This window comes from Hyperoodon ampullatus, assembly GCF_949752795.1.
Source record: "Hyperoodon ampullatus genome assembly, chromosome: 7".
Taxonomy (NCBI): domain Eukaryota; kingdom Metazoa; phylum Chordata; class Mammalia; order Artiodactyla; family Ziphiidae; genus Hyperoodon; species Hyperoodon ampullatus.
In genome coordinates, this window is record NC_136920.1 from 67,174,884 (window position 1) to 67,198,989 (window position 24,106).

Here is a 24,106-nt window from a genome sequence, read left to right on the forward strand (position 1 = left end):
TCCACTGGCTCTGCCTCTGACCCCAGGGCCCCTGTCCTCTGGTCCTCCTCCCAGGAAGCCCTCCAGACCACCAAAAAACCCTCTCCCTGGAGGCCCGAGCCCCCACCAGAGCCCCCAGGAGTCTGCAGTGCCCTGAAGGAAAGTGGGAGCTCCCCGAAGCCTCAGGGATTCTTTCAGGAGACATGGTGCCGGAATCTCACCAAGGAGGGTGTGGATGGGCAGGAGATTCCTAACAATCAGGGAAACCACATCTTTGGATCCTAGAAATGAATTTCCAAGGATGCAGCCTGAGCCTGCCTACACCCAGCCGAGGACAGGGGGAAGTTTTCAGCATGTTGGTTAGAGGGGGGCATGAGTTAGTGTTTACTTACACCTCTGGTTAGTGGTGTCAGGTACCCCTCAAAGACACCCCCTGAGATGATGGCTGCCATACTGCAGAGGCTACTGGTGGGACCAGTGTTGGGAAGGCACTGCCTTGACCTAGGGCAGCAGAGCCCAGGGACTTTTGTACAGCCCTTCAGCTTACGTTGGGCCCTTGGGTTCCCTAGTGCCTACAGTCATGGAAACCAAGAGGTAGCAAAACATCCCCATCTCATGCTCCACTGGTGGGAATGTACAATGGTGTAGCTGCTGTGTAAGAGTATGGCAGTGCCTCGAAAAATTAAAAATAGAATTACAATATGATCCAGCAATTCCATTCTGGGTATATACCCCAAAGAACTGAAATCAGGGATTCAAAGAGAGATGTGTACACCCATGTTCATCGCAGTATGATTCACAACAGCCAAGAGATGGAAGCAACCCAAGTGTCTGCTGACAGACGAATGAAAATACACACACAATGGAATATTGTTCAGCAAAAAAGGAAGGAAATTCTGACACATGCTACAATATGAAAGAACCTTGAGGACATTATGCTAAGTGAAATAAGCCAGTCACAAGAGGACAAATACAGTATGATTCCATTCATATGAAGTATGTAGAATAGTCAGATTCATAGAGACAGAAAGTAGAAGGTTGGTTGCCGGGGGGAGGGAGGAACGGGAAGTTATCATTTAATGCGTACAGTGTCTTAGTTCTGCAAGATGAAAAGAGTTCTGGAGACCGGCTGTACTACAATGTGAATAACACTTACTACTGAACCATATGCATAAAAATGGTTAGGATGGTAAATTTTATGTTATTTATTTTTTACCACAATTTTTTAAATGTTCCATTAAGAACATGGGTTTTCTTCCCTGGTGGCACAGTGGTTGAGAGTCCGCCTGCTGATGCAGGGGACACGGGTTCGTGCCCCGATCCAGGAAGATCCCACATGCTGCGTAGCGGCTGGGCCCGTGAGCTATGGCCGCTGAGCCTGCGCGTCCGGAGCCTGTGCTCCGCAACGGGAGAGGCCACAACAGTGAGAGGCCCGCGTATCGCAAAAAAAAAAAAAAAGAACATGGGTTTTAAAGGTTTGGCAATGGATAAGACCTAAGTAATTTGTTTGTTTTTTTCTCTTAGAACTGGCTTTCCACCTAGCTCTGCTGTTTAACTTCTCTGAGCCTCAGTTACTTCATCTATAAAATGGGATCAAGAGTGTATATGCCCTGCATGGTTGTTGTGTGGATTATGTGAAGGGAAGCTGGCCAGATCCCAAGCACAGCACCTGGCACACAGCAGGGGCCCCATCAATGGCAGCTCTTATGTTCATCATCGTCTATTACTATTATTGTCATTATGATCATTAATTATCACTGAGTACTGGATGACATCACAGCACTGATGAGCTGGTCTCATCGGTTACCAGGATTTACCCTGAAAAGGAGAAACAGGTGGCTTTGGAGAGAGGATGGCTAATCTGATCACTTTCTGAGTCTCAGTGACCAAACGAGGGAATGTTGCGGTCCTTGATGTTATTTTAAAAATAAAATGATATGGACTCACAAGCTCTGTGAGTTTTTCAGAACTATGCCAAAGATCAAGGACGGGCAGAGCTGCAGATCTTACAGTCAGGCTGAAAAGGCCCCAGGCTGGTCTAGAAGGATCCCCAGGCCCTAATAGCCAGGGGCAGCCACCCACTTGCACAGGGAGCTCTTCAGTCCCTGACATGCTCGGGCTACTCACAAGCCACAGAAATAGGCTTGTCCTGCAGCGCCAGCCTAATGAGATTTCAAGTTCAATCACTGTCGTTTATTTGACCTGCCTACTGGCACCAAGCAAAAGCAGCGTGTTCCACTTCTAAGTAACAGTTTCCAGACTCCAAGCCCTGAAACCAGGCTTTTTGCAGGGCACAAACGACTCAGTATTGAGTTTCAGCAGGATTAAGCAAAATCCCGTCCCCACCAACATCTCTGCCATCCAAACCACGTCTTCTTGGCTCTTTATCCCGGGGATTGCGTGGAGCCTCCCTATACTATACCGAGGCAGGGTATGTTCCTAACTCAGCATGTATTTCCAACTCCTTGGCTGGGCTCTCGAAACCCTTCCTGATCTAATTCCTGCCTCTCCCCAGCCTCATCTGCTACTCCCCCAGGCACACCTCCACCTCTGGCATTCTAAACTATGTAGTGTCCCTCAGACATGTTCCAGTTCCACCAGCCTCCTTGACTGTAAACAAAGAATGCTTCTGCAAGGAATGCCCTTCCACCTCACAACTGAGAATCCCTCGACACCGTTCAAAACACAGCTCAACTGCTACCTCTTCCAGTAAGCCTGCCAAAATGTGTGAAGGGTCTGAGACTTTACTTGCAAGGGGACAAGTGAGCCTTCCACAGTTCCATGGTTGCCAGCAGAGAAGTCAGACTCCTGGGTCAGAGACAAAGGGCTTCATTGCTGACCGCACAGAAGCAGCATGAGCTTCATGTCTGTGACAGTCCACCTCACCCCCAAGTCCCAGGGGGCAACATGGAGGGGCCCAGGTGGACCCAGTGTGTGCAGGGGGTGTGCATCACAGCTGACGAATGTCAAGCTTAGAGCACCCAAATCTCATATAACGGACTGCAAGCAAACCTTCCCTCTGCCAAGGAGGGAGAGCTGTCTCTGTCTTCCAAGGCTGCTTGCTGTACAAACATCCTGGAAAAGATAGTCTGAAACCAAAGGGCAATTAGTGCCTCTGCTTATACAATGTGCGGAAACTCCAGAAACCAAGGATTGTTTCCTGACAGAATCTTCCCTGGCTACCTCATCTAGCACTCACACAATGCTCCCACCATGCTCTGTCCACCACTGCCTTAGGAAACACGTAGGAATCCATGTTGTAATGACCTGTTTACTTTTCTGTTCCACCGCTAGCCTGCGTCCTCTCTGCTGTTAGGGACCATCTTTTACATTTATCTGCCAGACACACATTAAGTGCTCAGTGAATGTGCAAATAAATGGATGAGTTGAATAATTAACATGGGGAATTCTGACAGCCATGGTTTGGAGGTAATCAAATAATGATATAACAACAAAGAGCTGACATTTACTGACTGCTTATTCTCGCGTCCTAGGCGCTGTCTGGTATTTTCTTACCTGGATTGTTTTATCTTATCCTCATGAAACACTATATGGAAGGTACTCTGATGAATCCACTTTACATGTGGGGAAACTAAGGCTCAGAGCAGTTAAGGGATTTCACCAGTCACACAGCTAATAGCAGTAGAGTTGCACTCTGAGCCAGCTCTCCTTGGGCCCAAGCCTTACCCATCCCGCTAAAGTGCTTCTCCTCTCAGAGGGCATCTAAGCTTTGGGGTGTTTGTGAAAGTGGCCAAAGAAGGAAGGAGGGAGTGCCTGTCTTTTTGTGTTTACAGGGGTGGCAGCAGTAGCCTGCATGTCACCATCACCTACTCCCCGGTGTGACTTGCAGCCCCTCAGCCATCACGGTGGACAGGGAACGCATAGATAGCTCCTGCTGGAACCTCACACCTTCCTAATCTGTCCCACACTGGGCCAGATGGTATTTGGCCTTGGGAACAGCCTGGAATGCAAAACTGACCCTTCTCCCTGAAGAAGAGAGGAAGGGATGAGAGAAATTTGTGGACCACTCTCTTGTTTGCTAACAACTTACAGTTCTCAAACAGCCATTCCCCTTGACCTTACTAATAATCAAAGAAATAGAAACAAAAAGAAAATACAGGTGGTCACCCACTATAACACTCACTGTAGGTGAGGGAGGGTTGGTGAAATTATCTCAGAAATTGCTGCTAGAAGCAAAAATAGTACAACCTTCGGGAGGAAGATTAGGCAACATCTTTCAAAATCTTAGATAGGCACACCCTTTGACACAGCAATTTAATTTCCAGGTTTTACACAAAGAAACACTGGCAATATTGTTGAAAAATATAGATAGATGTCTATAGCAAAATTGTAAATAGTTCAAACGCTCTTCTTAAAACACTCAAAACATACAGAGTTCTACTAAGGAAAAGTCTCTGCAAAGTTCAATTCTTCCAGAGATATCTACTAGTAATGATTTTGTGTATATTTTGCCAAGCTTTTTTTTTTTTTTTTTTTTTTTGCGGTACGCGGGCCTCTCACTGTTGTGGCCTCTCCCATTGCAGAGCACAGGCTCCGGACGCGCAGGCTCAGCGGCCATGGCTCACGGGCCCTGCTGCTCCGTGGCATGTGGGATCTTCCCGGACCGGGGCACGAACCCGCGTCCCCTGCATCGGCAGGCGGACTCTCAACCACTGCGCCATCAGGGAAGCCCCTACAATTGCTTTTTATTCACTTAACATTTTATTGAAGACATCCTTTTATACCAACTTATATGAAACCTGTATGAAACTGGTTTATCAACTTCACAGTATTTTGATTTTGCCTGTGGAATCACGAATTCCTTCCTGAAAGATATTTAGGTTGAGGAGAGTACAATTTAATATAGCCAGGTTATAGCTCAAAAAAAAAAAACACCTCCTACTCCTTAAAAACTGCTCACCCACAACAACTTTATTTATTTGGGGATTGCTTATCCACTTCTCAGAATGATCCAGAGCTCTTCAATTTTTCCTATAACGTTTTCCTACTGGATTAAGGCATGAAGGCCTTATACTTGGCCAGAAATTACAAAACCAATGCAAAATATAAATCTAGAAACACAAATGGACCCAAGTGTCTGGTTATAGGACTGTGGAACTGTACATTCACACGAGACTCTGCCAATCACTCTTAGAACCACAAGTATGTTGTTTTCTACAGAAACCAAGATACGTCCTGCCAACCTGGCCCCATCCTGGAACTTGTCAGCACCTGACCATCACCTATGCTTCTTATCATTCATTAGGCCCATCCTTCCTTCTATTTGTATCCCCAACACCCAAACCAGATACTTATGACTCGTGAGGACAAGAAGTGCGGGGTGAGTCAGGCTTGAGGCCGGGAACACAGAGTTTCTAGCAAAATGCATTGCTCAAGAGGGCGAGGCAGAGCTCTAGAGAGCTTAGCCCAAGGCCACAAACATCAGTGGGAAGAGGCCCGTGGAGTCCTGAAACACAGCCTCAGCTTCCAGGGAAATTCCACTCTTTTTTTGCAGTAGGTTGATGGGTACCAGGGAAGAAGCCAGTTAGAACCCAGTGTTAATTACTTGTCAATACTAATGAGCCTGATACAAAGAGCTTTTATAAACCTTGCCTTACAAGACTCTCAGCCAATTTTGTGAACCGGGGATTATTAGCTTCACTGGATAAAGAAAGAAACTGAATCACAGAGAGCTTGTGAGGGTGAGGACAGCGTTGAACCCAGGTGGGCCTCGCATCTTGTTCAGCCCTCATTCTGCCTCCAGACTGACCGACAGTGAAGGTCTGCATGTTCTGGGACTTGGGCCACACGCCCTGGCCCGCTAGCACACCCCCAGCAGGACTCCCCAGGACCGCTACCACACCCCCAGCAGGACTCCCCAGGAGGCTGGGCCTTTGGGAACTGACTGACATTCTCTAAGAAACCCCATGCCGTCCGCCAATGCACTTCTGTTAAACTAAACCCCAGTGACTCCTCAGCATGGTGCCCTCTGCAAGTCCATGAAATTGACAAGGGTGACTCCAGCCTCAGAAATCAGGGCAGAGGGAGCAGACGAAGCTGACACCCCACCTGCATTTACTCTGTGATGAATGAACAAGCTGGGGACAAGGAGAACCCAAGGACTAACAGGGGAAGAGGCCATTCAACACGCTTTCTCTGCCCACTCTCTTACTGGGTCTCTCTGGGCTTTGAAGCAACAGGATGTTTGCTGTTCAATGCAAAACAAACAAACAAGTCTTGAAGAAGTTCAGCCACAGCTTACCATCCCTCTTCCCCCAGACTTGAACACAAATAACACAAAGCATCCTCGCAGCAGAGAAGACACTGAGTTCACACTGGTGGAGAACTCCATGGTCATTGTCCACAGTCCGTTGTCTGCCCTGACCATTCTCTTGGACAAGGAAGTTGCGGGGTTACTCGAATCACGACTCTCTGGGTGATTTGGGGAGTGAAATTTGTCCGCCTAGGCCCTCAGAAGTCTCCTGCAATATCTTGGAGTTGGTTGTATGTGACTGAACCTGTAGGTTCAAATAAGGTATGTTCGGCTGGAGAAACAGACCTGCTCTTTTATATCATATTCTAATGTAAAAACAGAAAAGACAACAAATGCACAACATGCTAAGCTCTGTTGCTCTGAGCTGTGTTTTAATGAGAGGACGCGTCCCTTCAAAATGGTGCCTTGGCTAATTGGGCCAGATCCTTCACATCTGGGGACATGGTTATAAACAAAAGCCTTGCATGTGTGCATAATGGCTTGTCTGCTCTCTAGCTTCCAACAAGCCACTTTCCTCCTAACCCCTTGAGCGAAAGTAGCACAGCACCGGTCAGCCCACCCAGTGGCCCATGAAGGGGAGAGGCGGAGGGCTCCACACAAAAGCCTCACAGAAAGACGTCAGACCACATCACCATCGCCGGTGCGCTCAGGTGAAATAAGACATCGTGTCCTTTTCCCCTTTCGCATGTGAGAGCAAAAACAGACCTATGCCTTGCACGTACTGTGTTAGGTTTTCTAGACGGGCCTATAGTGTTACTGTCTGTGACTTTCCATGGGCCTCCTTGGGTACCATACATATGAATACACATCCCAGCATTTGAAGGAAGGAAAATATGGGGTGCTTGGTGAATATTTTTAATTGAATTCATCTGGGAGTTTTAAATCCTGAAAATTTAGCTCCTATTTATAGTAGCTTAAGGTTGGAACAGCGTATGATTTTTGTCCAAGCCTCCCTTTTCCATTTAAGAGAATGTCTCATTGGCACATAACGCATTTTCCAGAGCCAACTGTGAAAATCATTAAATTGCCAAACTGTGGAATGGGACAGTGGTGATGACATTCGGTTGTTCTCATGCCTTTGAAGGCAATCTAGTCTTTACGGCTTCCCACTCATAAAAAGGAGCTCCACGTCTCTTTATGCTTGAGTCCCAGCTCAGTTGTGTTGGGACAATGGTAACCCAGGAACCAAAGAGGATTCGAATGGAAGGATTCTGTGGGCATCTGAAACCAGACCTTGCTTCTCTGACTGCTGGCAAGGCGTCTGACAACAAGCAAGCCTCTGTAGTGAGGTAACACACCACCGTTCCTGCCATATGACCTCCCTTTCACAAGTGCCTTGCAAAGTCCCCAGGCTGTTCTCTAAAGACCCATGGGATTCACCAGGCACTGGCTGGTCAAGCATCAGATGCCCCAGGTCACTCTTCTAGCCAATCAAATTGGAGCTCATTCTCATAGAGAAACTTGCTGAGTTAAATTCCAAGGGCCTGAGCAGGAATCTGGAAAAACTCAGTGAGGCTCTACCTTCTGGATTCCTTGGATATGTCTCTCCCTGTCACTCTCTTGCATTCTCAGGACCATTGTACACAGGGGTTCATGATCAATGTATGAACCTACATCTGCAGGCATGGGGATTCTGGGCCTCCCAGCTGAGCCTGGAACATGGACACACAGGCCATGCAGACTCAGGAAAAATGGCACAAACTCAGAGGCTGCAGCACACAAGTGCAGGCAGCTGCTCCCTGAGCTGCGCACGCTCTTGGCATCTTTGAGGTGTGGTCTCTCAGTCACCCACCACTCTCAGAGCCTTGGTTCTCTCTGCCACAGGGCTCAAAGGCTGACACAGCTGCCTCACTCAGAGGGCAGAGCAGGGAGTATGGGATGTGCACCTGGGCCTCCAGCAGGTACAGAGGCGCCCATAGCAGTACTGTTGCCCTCTGGGCTCTGGGAAGTTCTCCAGAGCAAAACTATACTATCATGCAATCATATACCTTTTTTTTCTTGAACACAAAAGCTTTCTTTTTGTAGTCCACAGCCCTGAAAGTTGTGTTTCCCCTGCCCTTTCACAGAGACTTAAATCTGGAATATTCTAAAGCTTTTCCCTCTTGGTACCATCTGTCTGTCTGGGTTTTTTTCTATTTTTCTATTTTTTTCTTCTGTCTCTCTCTCTCTCCCCACCTTCAAAAGCTGGTCTCTCCTCCCTCCTGACCTTAGTCAATCCTATCTTTGTTTCACAGGCTTCTGTACTTTCAGAGTTGGGAGAGATGGTGAAAATCATTGCCTCATTCAAAGATGAGGGAAATGAGGTGACCTAGTTTATATGTGACAAACTCATGCTTCCAGCCTCTGCCACTAAGTCTCTCTTCATTTCACCAAATGGCTTGCCCTCCATCAGCTCCCAGGTCCCTTGAATGGGGGGTCATCACCACCACACAAAGCTGACTGGACTCCCCCACCCTGCAGTAAATGTCTGAGCGCTGTGCCAAAACAAGCAAAAGGAACCCATCCAGTCAGCAGAGGGAAGGAAATAATAAAGACCAGAGAGGAAATAAATAAAATAGAGATTAAAAAAACAATAGAAAAAAAAATCAATAAAACCAAGAGCTGGTTCTTTGAAAGGGTAAACAAAATCGACACACCTCTGGCCAGGCTCACTAAGAACAAAAAAGAGAGGACCCAAATAAACAAAATAAGAAATGAAAGAGGAGACATAACAAGCAATGCCACAGAAATACAAAAAGCCATAAGAGAATACTATGAACAGTTATATGCCAACAAATTCGACAATCTAGAAGAAATGGACAAGTTTCTAGAAACATACAGCCCACCAAAATTGAATCAAGAAATAGATAATTTGAATAGACCAATCACTAGAGATTAAATAGAATCTGTAATTTTAAAACTTCCTACAAACAAAAGTCCCAGACCAGATGGCTTCACAGGTGAATTCTACCAAATATACAGAAAAGAATTTCTACCAATCTTTCTCAAACTCTTATAAAAAACTGAAGAGGAGGGAACACTCCCAAAGACATTCTATGAAGCCACTATCAACCTGATACCAGAACCAGACAAAGACACCACCAAAAAAGAAAATTACAGGCCAGTATCTTTGATGAATATAGATGCAAAAATTCTCAACAAAATATTAGCAAACTGAATCAAACAACACATAAAAAAGATCATAGACCATGACCAAGTGGATTCATCCTAAGCTCACAAGGATGGTTCAACATACGCAAATCAGCACCACATAAACAAAAGAAAAGACAAAACCCCAATGATCATCTCAATAGATGCAGAAAAAGCATGTGACAAAACTCAATGTCCATTCATAATAAAAACTCTTACTAAAGTGGGCATAGAGGGAACATATCTCAACATTATAAATGCTATTTATGACAAACCCACAGCCAATATAATACTTAACGGTGAAAAGCTGAAAGCCTTCCTGCTAAAATCTGGAACAAGACAAGGATGCCCACTCTTACCTCTTCTATTCAACATAGTATTGGAAGTCCTAGCCAGCCACAGCAATCGATGAGAAAAAGAAATAAAAGATATCCAAACTGGAAGGGAAGAGGTAAAACTGTCATTTTATGCAGATCACATGATTCTATATATTGAAAACCCTAAAGACTCCACACAAAAACTACTAGAACTGATAAACGAATTCAGTGAGATAGCAGGATACAAGATTAACATACAGAAATCGGTTGCATTTCTTTACACTAACAATGAAATATCAGAAAGTAAAAAAAAAGACCCTTTTAAAATTGCATCAGAAAAATAAATTACTTAGGAATAAACCTGACCAAGGAGGTGAAAGACTTATATGCTGAGAACTATAAAACACTGATAAAGGAAATTAAAGATTGTTCAAAGAAATGGAAAGCTATCCCATGCTCTTGGATTGGAAGAATTAATATTGTTAAAATGGCCATACTACCCAAAGCAATCTACAGATTTAATGTAATCCCTATCAAATTACCCATGACATTTTTCACAGAACTAGAACAAATAATCCTAAAATTTATATGGAACCATAAAAGACCCAGAATTGCCAAAGCAATCCTGAGGAAAAAGAACAAAGCTGGAGGCATAACCCTCTCAGACTTCAGACAATACTACAAAGCTACACTAATCAAAACAGCATGGTATTGGCACCAAAACAGACATATGGATCAATGGAATGGAATAGAGAGCCCAGAAATAAACCCATACACCTATGGTCAATTAATCTTCAACAAAGGAGGCAAGAATATACAATGGAGAAAAGACAGTCTCTTCAGCAAGTGGTGTTGGGAAAGTTGGAGAGCCTCATGTAAATCAATGAAGTTAGAACACACGCTCTCACCACACACAAAAATAAACTCGAAATGGCTTAAAGACTTAAATATAAGACATGACACCATAAAACTCCTAGAAGAGAATATAGGCAAAACATTCTCTGACATAAATCGTACCAATGTTTTCTTAGGTCAGTCTCCCAAGGCAATAGAAATAAAAGCAAAAATAAACAAATGGGACCTAATCAAACTCATAAGCTTTTGCACAGCAAAGGAAACCATACACAAAATGAAAAGACAACCTACAGACTGGGAGAAAATATCTGCAAAAGATTCAACCAACAAGGGCTTAATTTCCAAAATATACAAACAGCTCATATAACTCAATAACAAAAAAACAAACAACCCAATTAAAAAATGTGCAGAAGACCTAAATAGAAGACCTATGTCTCCAAAGAAGACATACAGATGGCCAAGAGGTACATGAAAAGATGCTCAACATTGCTAATTATTAGAGAAATGCAAATCAAAACTACAATGAGGTACCACCTCACACCAGTCAGGACGGCCATCATTAAAAAGTCTACAAATAACAAATGCTGGAGAGGGTGTGGAGAAAAGGGGACCTTCTTACACTGTTGGTGGGAATGTAAATTGGTACAGCCACTATGGAGAACAGTATGGAGGTTCCTTAAAAAACTAAAAATAGAACTACCATATGACCCAGCAATCCCACTCCTGGGCAAATACCTGGAGAAAACTAAAATTCAAAAAGATGCATGCACCTCAATGTTCATAGCAGCATTATTTACAATAACCAAGACATGGAAGCAATCTAAATGTCCATCGACAGATGAATGGATAACGAAGGTGTGGTACGTATACGTAACGGAACACTACTCAGCCATAAAAAAGAATTAAATAATGCCATTTGCAGCAACATAGATGCAACTAGAGATTATCACACTAAGTGAAGTAAGTCAGAAAGAGAAAGACAAATACCATATGATATCACTTACATGTGGAATCTAAAATATGATGCAAACGAACCTATTTACGAAACACGCTCACAGACATGGAAAGTAAACTTATGGTTACCAAGGGGGAGAAGGGTTGGGAGAGGAATAAATTAGGAGTGTGGGGTTAGCAGATACAAACCAATATATATAAAATAGATAAACAACAAGGTCCTACTATATAGCACAGGGAACTACATTCAATATCCTGTAATAAACCATAATGAAAAGAATATGAAAAAGAATATATATATATATACATACAACTGAATCACGTTGCTGTACAACAGAAACTAACACAACATTGTAAATCAATTATACTTCAATAAAAATAAATGAGTAAATAAATATTAAAAAAAAAAAGGACCCATCGACTACCAACCACAGCAACACCACCTAACAATTATGGGTACACTGCTTCTTTTCCTGTGATAAGGCCACAAGGGGTGAGGGAATATCCTGGATCCCCTCAGAAGGCTGGGGATGCATTCTACACCTCAGAGAAGAAGAACGTGCAGCGGGAAGTTTGCATAAGGCGCCTGGGCACAGAGAGGCTGGTCCCCGCAGGCCCCATAGAGCAGGCACTTTTTACAATGCACCATGTCACATGGCAGTTGCCTTGTCCACTCCTCACCGGGCCTCTGCATCTGAAACCAGCACCTCTTTGCGAAGATAGGGTGCAGCTGAGTCACCTCTCATCTGGGAGTCTGGACACCAGTGACTCGGCCTGGGTCATCCCCCAACCTATGCCAGGCCTTTCTTCTGTGAAATGATGTCTCTCTCAATGTTCAGAATCTATAATTCTCTAAGAAGCAGCCCACCTTTGGACTGAGCAACAGGCCACTGAGTAGCGGGTGCAATCACAAGGGGCCCAGCATGAAGCCTGGAGCAGAAGGACACCTTTCCAATGAGCCACTGGTTTCCACTTAAGGTTTTCTTGCTCTCAAACTGCCAGACCAGGGCTGGGATTGTAAATGACGTGGGTCATGCCAGAGGTTCTAGGGTATTTTCAGGTCGGATGCACCAGGTCTTGTTACCAGGGACCCTGACCAATGCACCCAATACTTCAGTGTTCCCCTTCCAAGGCTGAGCCTCAGCCATGCAAATGACAACTGAATTGAATGTGTCCTGCCATTTCTGAGGCAAAGTGCCTATGGAGGCAGAGCCTGTTACCAGACTGCTGCTGTCTGGCCAGAAATGTAGGCATTGGGGAATCTTGGCAGAAACGAAACAGGAGAGGTGCAGGGCTGCCAGCTCCCTCCCGCACCCACTCTGAAGTCCGGGTCAGCTTTGGCAGGCTCAGCAAAGGAGTGTGTGCCTCGGGTGCGAGCACGGGGAAGATGACCACTCACGTGGCTCCTTTTGCCTTCTTCATCGCCCATTGACGTAATGACCGTCTCTGAAAAGACCATCTGTCCAGTCTGGTTGTTGGTGATCTATAGGAGAACAAGTACAGTGAATGTGAAATAAGAGGAATTCTGGACAAATCCCACAGGTTGTTTTTTTGTTTTACTGTTTTCTATTTTCTGAAGCAGAAGCACCTGTCAAAGTAGACAGAATGCCCACTCCCTCCCCTCTTCTTAAATGCATTTTACTTTTTTAAATTTTCTTTATTTTTTTGGCTGCCTCGGGTCTTAGTTGCAGCATGTGGGATCTTTCGTTGCGGCACACGGGCTTCTCTCTAGTTGTGGCGTGTGGGTTTTCTCTCTAGCTGTGGCACGTGTGGGCTCTGTAGTTTGCAGCACACAGGCTCTCTCATTGAGGCGCGCAAGCTCAGTAGTTGTAGCACGCGGGCTTAGTTGCCCCGCAGCATGTGGGATCTTAGTTCCCCAATCAGGGATTGAACCCGCATCCCCTGCATTGGAAGGCAGATTCTTTACCACTGGACCACCAGGGGAGTCCTGTCCCCCTTTCTTTCTGAGCTCCACCAGCAGCGTCAGATGGTGCAGCGATAAGAGATGTAACAGAGCCTACAGCATGGGGCTGCTAGGAGGAGGGCCGAGGAGGTCTGTGTAAAGCACACAGCACACAGCCCGTCACCTCGCAAATATTCAGCGCTAGCTATTTTTATCATTCTTGGGGCTCATTTACTTGAAACTCAGTGTCAGCTTTCTTTTCAACTACAGGTCTGTGTAATTGAAGGAAGTAGGTTTTAGCTACAGCTGCCCCTTTCCTGATTCTGGGGAACTGTTTTGTTTCATCAAAAAAGTGCTTAAGTACTATGGGAGGCCTGGCCCTGTATTCCTCTATCCATTGTCTGCCTTCTGTAAACAGGAGCAGGCACCTCAAAGCTGAGCCTTAGAAACCTGACATGGAACCCAGGCTATTCCCACCCCATCCAAGGCCACGTCAAACCTCTGTGTTGGTGATAAAAAGACAGAAAGAAGCCCAGGAGCTAGGAGACCTGTGTTCTTTGAGCCCTGCCTCAGACACCAATGACCGTCTAGTATGTAACCTGGAACTAATCATTTCTATTCTCTGATTCACAGTTTTCTCATTTCTAGGTCATCTTTCAAGTTCCTGCCAGCTCTAATGTCACAGGCGTCTGCAGCCAAAACAAAGTGGAAACTCTTAGGCTGATGTGCAACAGTGGATCAAATTCTAGTTCTAATTCCAGTTCTGAGGAGATAAGGATCATGTCTTCGTCAACATACTTTATTTTTATCTAAATAATTCCTCTCTCCGGCAAAGAGATGATGTCTTCTTCCTATATGCCAGATTTTTACAGGATTAACCAATGTTATATATTTTTTAACTGTACAGTCCTATATGTATAGGTTGCAGGACTTCTCAGAGCCTTTAGTATACTAAGGTGCATTTTTTGTATCTCTAGGAAGAGAAATATGTACAATGTTTTCCAAACATGTTTCACCATTGAGCCCTTCTTTTATAAAGCATCACACAGGACAGGAGCTCCATGGAACCCGCTCAAGAACTACTACACCGTGCGGATACCGTAACTTTACCGTAAGAACAACAACAAGAAGAAGAATTTGCTGCTGGATAGCACTTCATAGTTTACAATGACTCTCACATACTTTAAGTTGTTGGACCCCCATAATACCGTAATGTAGAGGTTGATATCCCTATTTGCTAAACGCAGTTAGTGAGGGTCATGAAATTGAAGTAAGTTTTTCAAAATCACACTAGTTACTGGTAGGACTCACGTCTGGGTATTCTGATATCTACAAGGAGAAAATTTAAGAAGCAGCTGAAACTATTGGCTGATTGTTCTCAGAAAGGATGACTTAATATGGTTTTGACAAGAATAAAACAATCCCTTTTGGAAACATTCTTCAGACGAGCAATGCGAAAGGATTCTGTTTTGCAGGTGGCTCATTTCGTTATGGGGGGGGTACACTCTGGAGCTGGGCTATCAGCATGTAGCAGGAGAAGAGCCACACAGAGGCTACTTTATAGTCAAGGCAATGGCCCATGAAAATTGACCCCTTTATCCTCTATAGCACAGAAGTGCTATTGTTTCAACCCATTACCTGGGCACTTGAACAAAAGCAGGGCTCTTTTGTGAGAGCCCTCATGGCCTTGCATGTAGGCACTGAGATGAGATCAGAGGTCAAGTTCCTTGATGTCCACAACAGAAGGTCAACTCTACAGCCTCTAACAATGACCCTGAACATCTGCACACCAGACTCTCCTCAAGAGAACACAGGCCACGTGGTTTGCTCCCAAACTCCCGCCAAACTCATATGGGAGACATCTCGCACTAGGGGCAAGCTAATGTCACATTCCTCTAGGTTTGCAACATTTTCTTCCTCAAGTCAGATTGAGAACAAACCTGCTTGCTCTTCGTGCAAGATATTGGACCAAGAGACACTTAAGATGTGTGGTAGGTTAGGAAACACTCTGCTGTAGAATTCTGAATGGATAACCAGCAAACGAAAGACTATTTCATCTCCTGGCAATAGAGGCTTTTTCTTCTGAAGGCTGAGTATATCACATCTGCGCTCCTCCTAAGGAAATGGCGAAGATCTATTCACTACAGCATGAACTCTATTTCAACTCACTACTGAAACACGGATAAAAACCTGTGAAATAAATTCCTCAAATTCGATACTAGGAAAGTATCTTTCTAAACACTTGTTTGCTTCCCTTTCTCAAACGATAAAAATCCCTGAACATTCCTTTGCAATTGGACTGGCGGCAAGAGTAGAGTTAAATTTACTGCTTAAATACAAAAGCAATTTATGTTTTTGATACATATCTTTCCCCCTTTAAATAGCTCCCTCACTCCCTCTGGTTTTTAACATGTATTTTACTATCCTCATTTGTATTTTTTGGCTTGTATATCAAACATGTAAACAAGACCTTAGTCCTCTGATGGGACCGGGCGATGAGGAAAGGAGGAAGTGCTGGCCACGACCGCCCTTACCTTGTGAATTTCTCGGTGGACGTGGATGGTGTTATTTCCAACCTTGGTTTCCGTGTTGGTCTCATTGTGATAGCTGGGAGGTAAGCGTGCCAGGTTCACTTCTGATGACGTTTTAGCAGCAGCCTCTTCTGCCTCCATCTAATTAAATCAATGGATTGAATGAGCAATATTGTTTTCTCTTGATACAAATCAGAGTCCATTAGAAAAAAAGAACCACTTCTCTTTTCCTCTTCTGCAATGACAGTGGTGCTGATGATAGCAGGTACCAGTGATTGAGTAGCCAGTAGAACAAGACGTTGTTATAAACGTCTATGTATATCATTGCCTTACATCTCACAACCTCCCTGTGAGGTGGGTGTTAATGGCTCCACTTTACAAGTGGGGCAACCAAGGCTCAGGAAGACTAGATAACTTCCCAAGACTCTCAGTGGAGGGCAGAGTCGGGATTTGAGAATGCCTCTGTTGAACAGTCTTGACCCCTGTATAGATGCTCTCGGTGCCACGCCCATCTCCCCGTGGCCTGATCGGGAGGTCACCCGCATTTGTTCCCTTATGGGCCAACAACCACCCTGTCTCTCTTCGAGAGAATTCTCTGGCTGCAGAAGTGTGCTCATTCTGCACAGGCCCCACGTGTTAGGGAGTGAGCACTCCAGGGACAACCCTTAGCCAGTGAAGGACAGGCTACGGGGGTAAGTACCCCAGTGCCCTCTTCCCTCAATGGGACGGTCTCTCTCCAAGGACCCCAGGGGGATTGAGCCCTAGTTGTCCCTGGCAGTAAACTGTTCATCAGCACAGCCTTTATTGCCTCTCTTCTTTTCCATCTCACTTTCCCACTTCCTCCTCGTGTTTCTGGGATCACATCACAAATGAATTATTTGCTCCCAAATCCTTGTTGCAGGGCCAGGTTGGGGTGGGAACCCAACCTAGGACAGCCCCTTCCCCACTTCCGCCACAGCTATGTCTCTTCCCCACCCACTCCCTGAGTACAAGAGGGACCCCTGTAGAGGGTCAGGTGACTAGCTCCCGGGGTGCACCCTGCTCCTGGCTCTTCTTGCACAAGTGTCCTTTTCTGATGCCACGTTTCTCAGGCCACTGTCCACAAATCATGAGTTTCCATGACATCTATACCAGACATGTCAGTCAATTTAAATCTGTACCCAATTCCAGCCCCAGTCCTGATGAGTGGGCAGGTGACAGTGTGACCAGTCACAGTTGATGGGACTCAAACAGAGGTCATGTCATCGACTAATTGAGACAACCCGACACTCTCTCTAGGAATTTAAAATGAGAGACAGAGAGAGAGACGTTGTAGCTGGTGCTTGGCAATTTTCCAACAGTGCAATCTTTTTTTTTTGCGGTACGCGGGCCTCTCACTGTTGTGGCCTCTCCCGCTGCGGAGCACAGGCTCCGGACACGCAGGCTCAGCGGCCATGGCTCACAGGTCCAGCCGCTCCGCAGCATGTGGGATCTTCCCGGACCGGGGCACAAACCCGTGTCCCCTGCATCGGCAGGCGGACTCTCAACCACTGCGCCACCAGGGAAGCCCCCAACAGTGCAATCTTTGACTCTGGGCTATTTTTATTCCTTTAAACGAATCCTCAAAAAGATTCTATTTTAAAAATCACTGTCCTCCATTCCCTTATATATTACATGAGGCCCCCTCTTTTCCTTTCTCTCCCATCCAGATTTGCTGAGCTGGGTATACATGGGGAAAGAATTCCCATGACTCAATGTAGCACAAAGACACTGCACCAGAAGTGTGAAGAAAGTCTGGTCAGCATAAAGGACCAGATAACCAACCAAGGACTTGGTCAGCAACCATTGTGTTTGACCCTGAGACAACTCCTCACATGTCTGAAACCTGGTCACTGGCTCCGTCATCACCATCACAGTCATCATCATCATCACCTCCATGCTTGGGCATCAGCTATGTCTGAGCCATTGCACCAGCCCCTTCCATATCTCCTTAAACATTCACAGCAACCGTTAAGAAGAAGTGTTATTACCCTCATTTTGCAGATGAAAAGAATGAGGTTGACAAAAGGGAAGGAATCTGCCTAAGGTTATCACATTCTTAGTAAGTGGCAAAACTCGGATTAGAACTCGGGTCAGTCTGACTCCAAATTATGTGCCTTTCCTAGTATATGATTCTGCTTATACTTTTGCTGGGGAGATAGGAGAGCCCCACACAAGCCAGTTTGAGGATGATTATGACAGTCTGTAGAAGCAAGTCAGGGGTTCAAAGAAGAGAGAAAAAGGCTTCCAGGTGGAAGAGGTGGCATGATTGGGTTGGTCTCACAGGACAGACACGATTTGGATAAAGAGGAGGTGAAACCGGCAGCCTGGATGAGAACGGTGTGTCATGGGCTAGGGCAGAGGGTCCATGCTGGACCCTAAATGGATAAAATAATGGATAATGAAGTAGAGACAAATTGACAGGTGAGTCCAGGGGCAGTTCTAATGCAGACAATGTTAGCCTGGTTCTCAACCGAGAGGCACCTCAGAGTCATGTCCAAACTTTTAAAAAATATATACATATCTGGATCCCTTCCAGACCAGCCGAATTAGAATTTCTGGAGGGGGGACCCCACATATCAATGAGCTTCCCAGATGATTCTGAGATATTCCCTCCCCTCTACTTGCCCTCAGGTAAGAACCTTTGCACCAAGCAATGGGGAGCTGCAGCAAGTTCTGAAGACTAGTTGGGAGATAATACAGAGTCCAAAGAAGAAAAAGAACAGAGTCAGGGGACTAGCTAGAAGCAGGCTGAGAGTCAGAAGTTTTATCTGGGGAGGGGCCTTCTAGGTGGTAAAGGCTCCAAATAAATCTAGAAGGACCAAGCCACTGAGAGCTGGTCATTAGATTAGGCAAGAAGATGCCTGCAGCATCGTCAGAAGGCAGCACAGTAGAAAGTGCCCGGGTTCTGGAGTCAGGTAATGGGGGGTAGGGTCAAGTCCCAGCTCGGCCACAAAGCAGCCACGTGACCTGGGGCAAGATACCAAATATCTCTAAACCTCAGCTTTCTTGTTTGTAAAATGGGGATGGTTCTACTTTGTTGAGCAGATGTAACGATTAAGGATCATGAGATCTGAGTGCCTGGTACAGTATCTGTCACCCTGCAAAGGTGTAATACTTGCATAATGTAGTCGTCTAAGAAAGCAGTTTTAGAAGAAGCTAGTTTGCCGGGGGATGTCTGGGTAGGAGTGGAAAGAGCAGGTAGTAAATAACATGTGTTCCAAGGGTTTGCTAATAAAATGGAGTAGAAATGGGTGAAGGTAAGATAGGAGATTTAAGACTAAGAAAAAGGCTTTTTAAACTTAAGTGGGAGATCCTGAGATGTTTAGTGATAGAAAAGACACAGCTGGGAAAGAACAGGAGTCTGGAGATGCTAAAGGGACTAAATCCAGAAGGAGAATGGAATGTTTTAATGCTTTTAAAATTTCTATAGGAATGGTAATCCTCCAGTTTGGCCTGCAAATAATTGACAAGTTACCAAATTTAGAATTTGCTCTGGGCTGAACAGATAGTCTTTATATAAAACCTTCTCTCCCTCAACCAGTGGTTATTTCAACAGAATGAGCTAAAGCTCTTTCATGGCACCACAAGCTAAAAGTACAGTTTACAGTGGAAATTTCAACCACAACTATTACTGCCACTAGCAAGAGAAACTTAAGCCTGAAGCAACAGGACTGGTTTCACAGAGGAGGAATGTGAATATTGTTTAAAATGGCACCTACAATTGGTTGAATCTGTGTGTCTGTTAAAGGAGCAGAGTAAGCAAAACTAGAGAGAGAAATTCAGGCTTGGTATTGGGATTCTTCCTAGGAATAGGTGAGGCGGTAAGAACTTTCTAAAATATGCCAGTTACCGATGTGGCAATGGAGGGGCGGGGAATGGTTTTATCCTCACAATACTTTTATCAGTAACATACAGAATAATTAAACAGGAAAACAGGAACAGACTGAACCATTGGAAGATTTGCTTCCCCTCAATAATGATCCTACAAGCAGAGTTAACTTTTTTCCCTTAAGAGAAATCAGCAGCTTGAGTCAGCTGGAATATTTTAAATGTTGGGGAGTTACTTGAAAGCAGATTCATGATGCAACTATGTAAACAATGCATCTGGCCTCCAGTCCTTTTTGGCTCTTCCCTGGGACAATAAGTAAATAGCAACTATCTTGTGTTTATGAGATTTAAGGGGCTTTCTGGCAGTCTCTTTTAAAAAATTAATACTAATAGCCATAATCTGTTGTGAATCTATCATATATCAGACACTGGTGGTTCTTTTGTTATCATTCATTCTAGTGTTATTAATATGATAATGAGAGCCATTATTTATTGAGAACCAACAATTTCCCATAGTCCTGACAACCACAGGAGGGGGCAACTTATAGTGCATCAATTGTACTTAACCTCATTTTATTTTATTTACTTTTTGGCTGTGCTGCACAGCTCGCGGGACCTTAGTTCCTCGACCAGGGATAGAACCCGGGGCCACGGGCCCACGGGCCACGGCAGTGAAAGCACCAAGTCCTAACCACCAGACTACCAGGGAAGTCCCTACTTAACCCATTTTAGACGACCAGAAAACTTGCTTTACTTACATCCTCTCATTTACTTCTCCCCATTACCCCCAGGGGAAATGGACATTTCCTCCATTTCACAGCCTGGATCCCATCACTCGTAAGTGGCAGAGCTGGGATGACAGAAGGAAGGTTGGTTCCCACTGAGTGGGGTGGAGGTGCCAGCCCGTGTCTCCCCTGGTGGCAAACTGCAGAAGTCAGGCAGAGCCATGTCTGGAGGAGGAAGGCTGGGGCCCAGGTAGAGGCAACGTGGCCAGCTCCCTCGGAGTGAGCACCACCGCAACGTCCCGCTGGCCGCAAACTGCTCTCATCAATGAAGAGACTGAAGGGGCCCTGCCGCTCCCTCATCCCCCCTCACCAGGGGCTGCCGGCAGAGGACCACGCTGCATGGGCAAGTTCACAATGAATGAAAACACGCAGGTGACCTGGTCAGGCTCAATGGGAATCCATGGGCAGGAGGGAAGCAAATGACCTGCTCTGGAACCAGAAGGATCGTGAGCTCAGTTCAATTTGATGGTGCAGCGTGAAAAGACACTGGGGCCTCTGATGCCCCGGCCCCTTTCACTGTTCCATGTCATGATTCTTTCGCTTTCTCAGGAAACAGGAAGTCCGCAGGTTTTAGAATCTGGATGTTCAGGTACAGCTGCCCATGCAACCGCCTCCCAATCCAGTGTCCCCTTCACCAATGTCCAGGGTCCACCAGGTTGACTGTTGTGGGCGGGAAGGGGAACTAACCCAAACCACACAGGGGTGGGAGGAGAAAGCCACCTCTCCTGGTAGACCAGAGCCAGCTTTGGAGACTTTGTCCAAATGCAGTGCAGAGAAGCAGGGATGTGGAGGCACCTGACCTTCCAGCCTAGGCATCTGGTCTCTCACTGACTCCTTCACTGTATGGCTGGCTTCTCTCCAAAGACAGGCTGCAGCAGAGGCAGGCCCAAGAGGGGCCATGCCCACCCACCCCAGGCAGCAGGGCCCCCTGGCTGGGAGAGGTGGGCCAGCGGCACCTCCTGTCCAGGCAACCCTGGCGATGTTTGCATGCCCACCATAGAGAATGCCATCCATAGTGTTTGGACCTGGGAGGCAATGGAAGGACGAAGCCAAGCGAAGTTTCCCAAGGTATCTGGTATCTGATAACTAACAGCTGCTATATATTGCGCATCTATTATACGCCAGGTGCTACACATAGCGTGGATTTAATTCTCACGGGACACTGAGGTACAGGATGTTAAGGGATCTGCCCAATGCCACCTACTAGTGAATGGCAGAAGAGGGCCCTGAGCCCAGGACTGACTCCAAAGCACTCTTGGGGTGGGGTGGGAGGTTGCCCTTCACACGGCTTCTCCTCCTCTCACCCACCACCCTCTGACAACTGACACTGCTGGGATTTAGGACTCCCAGTTTCCTTCTCTGCCCCACATGGCACTGGGGAAGCCCAGACAGATTACCAGCAAAGCTCAGGGCTCTTTGTCCCCACATGGCACCCTAACTGTCTCTCGGGAAGATGGCACAAGCTCAAAGCCCAACAGACAAGCTGGGACTTGAGATGCCTGGAGCTTCCTCAGCAAAACCACAGCACTGGAATACCAGGGGCCTTGCAAGCCTCAGCTGAGGACAGGATGAGGCCAACTGCACACCTGAAGGTAACTGCAAGGTGATGGCCGGCGGCCTGCACCCCCGCTGCCCATGGGCAGGTGCAGCCAGAGTCTCTGGGTGGAGAGACTCAGATCCAGAGCTTTTGGCAGGAAGGCAGAACGAGGCGGGAGTTGGGATCACCCCGCACTGCCTTCAGATAACTCTGGAATCTGCTGCCCGCCCTGCCCAGCCCTTTAGCGGACCTGAGGACCCTAGCCAGCGCTCGTAGCACTGCTTCCCCAGCCCCCGCTGTCGCCAGCCTCGCGCTTCCGCGGAGCGCGGGCCCTTCGGGCGCACCCACCTCCTCCACCGCGCTGCGCAGTTTGTGCTGCGTGTCCTCCATCAGTTCCTCAACCTCGCGGAACATCTCGTTGAGAGTGGCCTCCTCCTGCGGGTAGCTGAGAGCCGGGCCGGGCTCGAACGAAGCCGGAGTCACTGTCGCAGCTGGCGCGGGGGCCGTGGGGACCGCCGCCGCCAGCAGTAGGCACAGCAGGGTGCCCCCCAGCCATCGCATCTCGGCTCAGCGCCCGCCGCCGCTGCGCCGCCGCCTGCGCGTGCCAGAACGCTGTCAGAGGCGCGCCGACCACCCTCTGGCCCGCGCCGCCCGCCCCCGCCGCCTCTGGCACTACGAGCCGGGCCCGCCCCCGGCGTCCCGCTTCCCCGCACCCACCCCCAGATGGGAGGAGGCCGAGTCCCCTCCGGATGCAGCTACTCCGCACAGGGAAGACCCCCACCCGCTCCAGCCCCGCGCCCGAATCCCCTGCGTACCCCCTGGCGCATCCTCCGGCACAGGCTGTGCTCCGCCCCCGCCCCCAGTGATAGCCCCCTCCCGCGAGCAACAGAACCCGGGCGCCCCCGAGCTTACAACCCTCTCCCCTCACCGCCCTCCCCACCGGCCCCCCACCCCGGCTTGGTCCCGGGTTTGAGCCCTGTTCCCTCCTCGACCAGGTCAGTGCACAGCTCTGGTGCCGCGACCCTACTCCCACCCCATCCCTACCCGAGCCCCCACCTTGGGTGGTCAGAGAACAGCTCATCACCGCCCCCCTCCCCATCGCCCGGGTCGCAACCAAGTCCTGCGCCCAGTCCCTCCCCCACCCAGGAGCTACCGAGATGAGCCACCTCCCTTCCCCGCCGCCGCCCTTCACCCACCCCGACTGGACCGAGCTGTGCTCCGAACTGGACCTGCCAGGCCTCGCCAGGGGCTGCCTCGGGGCTGCGGAGCGGGAGCGGCGCGCTGCGCGGGCCGCGGGTGCGGGGAGCTCGGTGGGGATGCTGCAGCGCTGCTACCCTGGCGAGCCCGCAGCGCTCGCCCCGCCCGCCCCGCCCCGCGGGAGGGGCCGCGGCCCAGCCCGCCGCCAATGGCCGGCCCGGGCGCCGGCGACCTCCCGCCCCAGGCTAGCCTCCTCTGCCGCCGGCGCCCGGCTCTACCGGAAGCTGTCGCTGTTCTGTTCATCCCGTTGCTCCGCGGCATCCCAGTCCATTGTCATCTCTGGCCCAGATTCTTGCCACAGTTTACGGGAGGCGAGGGGAAGGTGTGCTTTCTGGGTCCCACCTTGCCCTTTCCAAGCCATCCTCTACCCAGCAGGCAAGATAAAATTCAAGCCCCTTAGCCTGGCATTCAAGGCCCATCACAAGCTGGCCTTAATCTGTCTGCTGTGGTTGTTTCAGCACTCCAGCCAAGAAAACCCACTCCTAGCTCCCGCAGTAGGTCCCGAGAATGTCAGCAAGCTCCTTAAAGGCGGCATAGCAGAGTGGTTAAGACCAGACACTGCAGCCAGACTGCCTGGTGTCAAGCCCAGCTCTGCTCCTAAGGAGTTTACCGATCTGGCCAAGTTAGCAGATTCGTCTGCTCTCCACTTAGCCCAAATGTAAAATGGAGGTTATAGGAGGACAACTAAAAAACGTTGCTCGCCATCTGGTTCTACAAGAACGAAGTCAGTAGCCAC

General features: G+C 47.6%; 1 protein-coding gene across 1 annotated transcript in view; it reads right to left on the bottom strand.

The window, feature by feature from the left end:
- The window catches only part of DKK3 (dickkopf WNT signaling pathway inhibitor 3), a gene marked incomplete at both ends in the record, with an annotated part of 46,183 nt that extends 23,509 nt beyond the window's left edge, over positions 1–22,674 (bottom strand). The window contains 3 exons of the mRNA XM_079707513.1: positions 12,908–12,991; positions 15,946–16,083; positions 22,462–22,674. Coding sequence (XP_079563639.1) covers positions 12,908–12,991; positions 15,946–16,083; positions 22,462–22,674 — 435 coding nt within the window. The remainder of the gene's footprint in view (positions 1–12,907; positions 12,992–15,945; positions 16,084–22,461) is intronic.
- Positions 22,675–24,106: the final 1,432 nt, after the last annotated feature.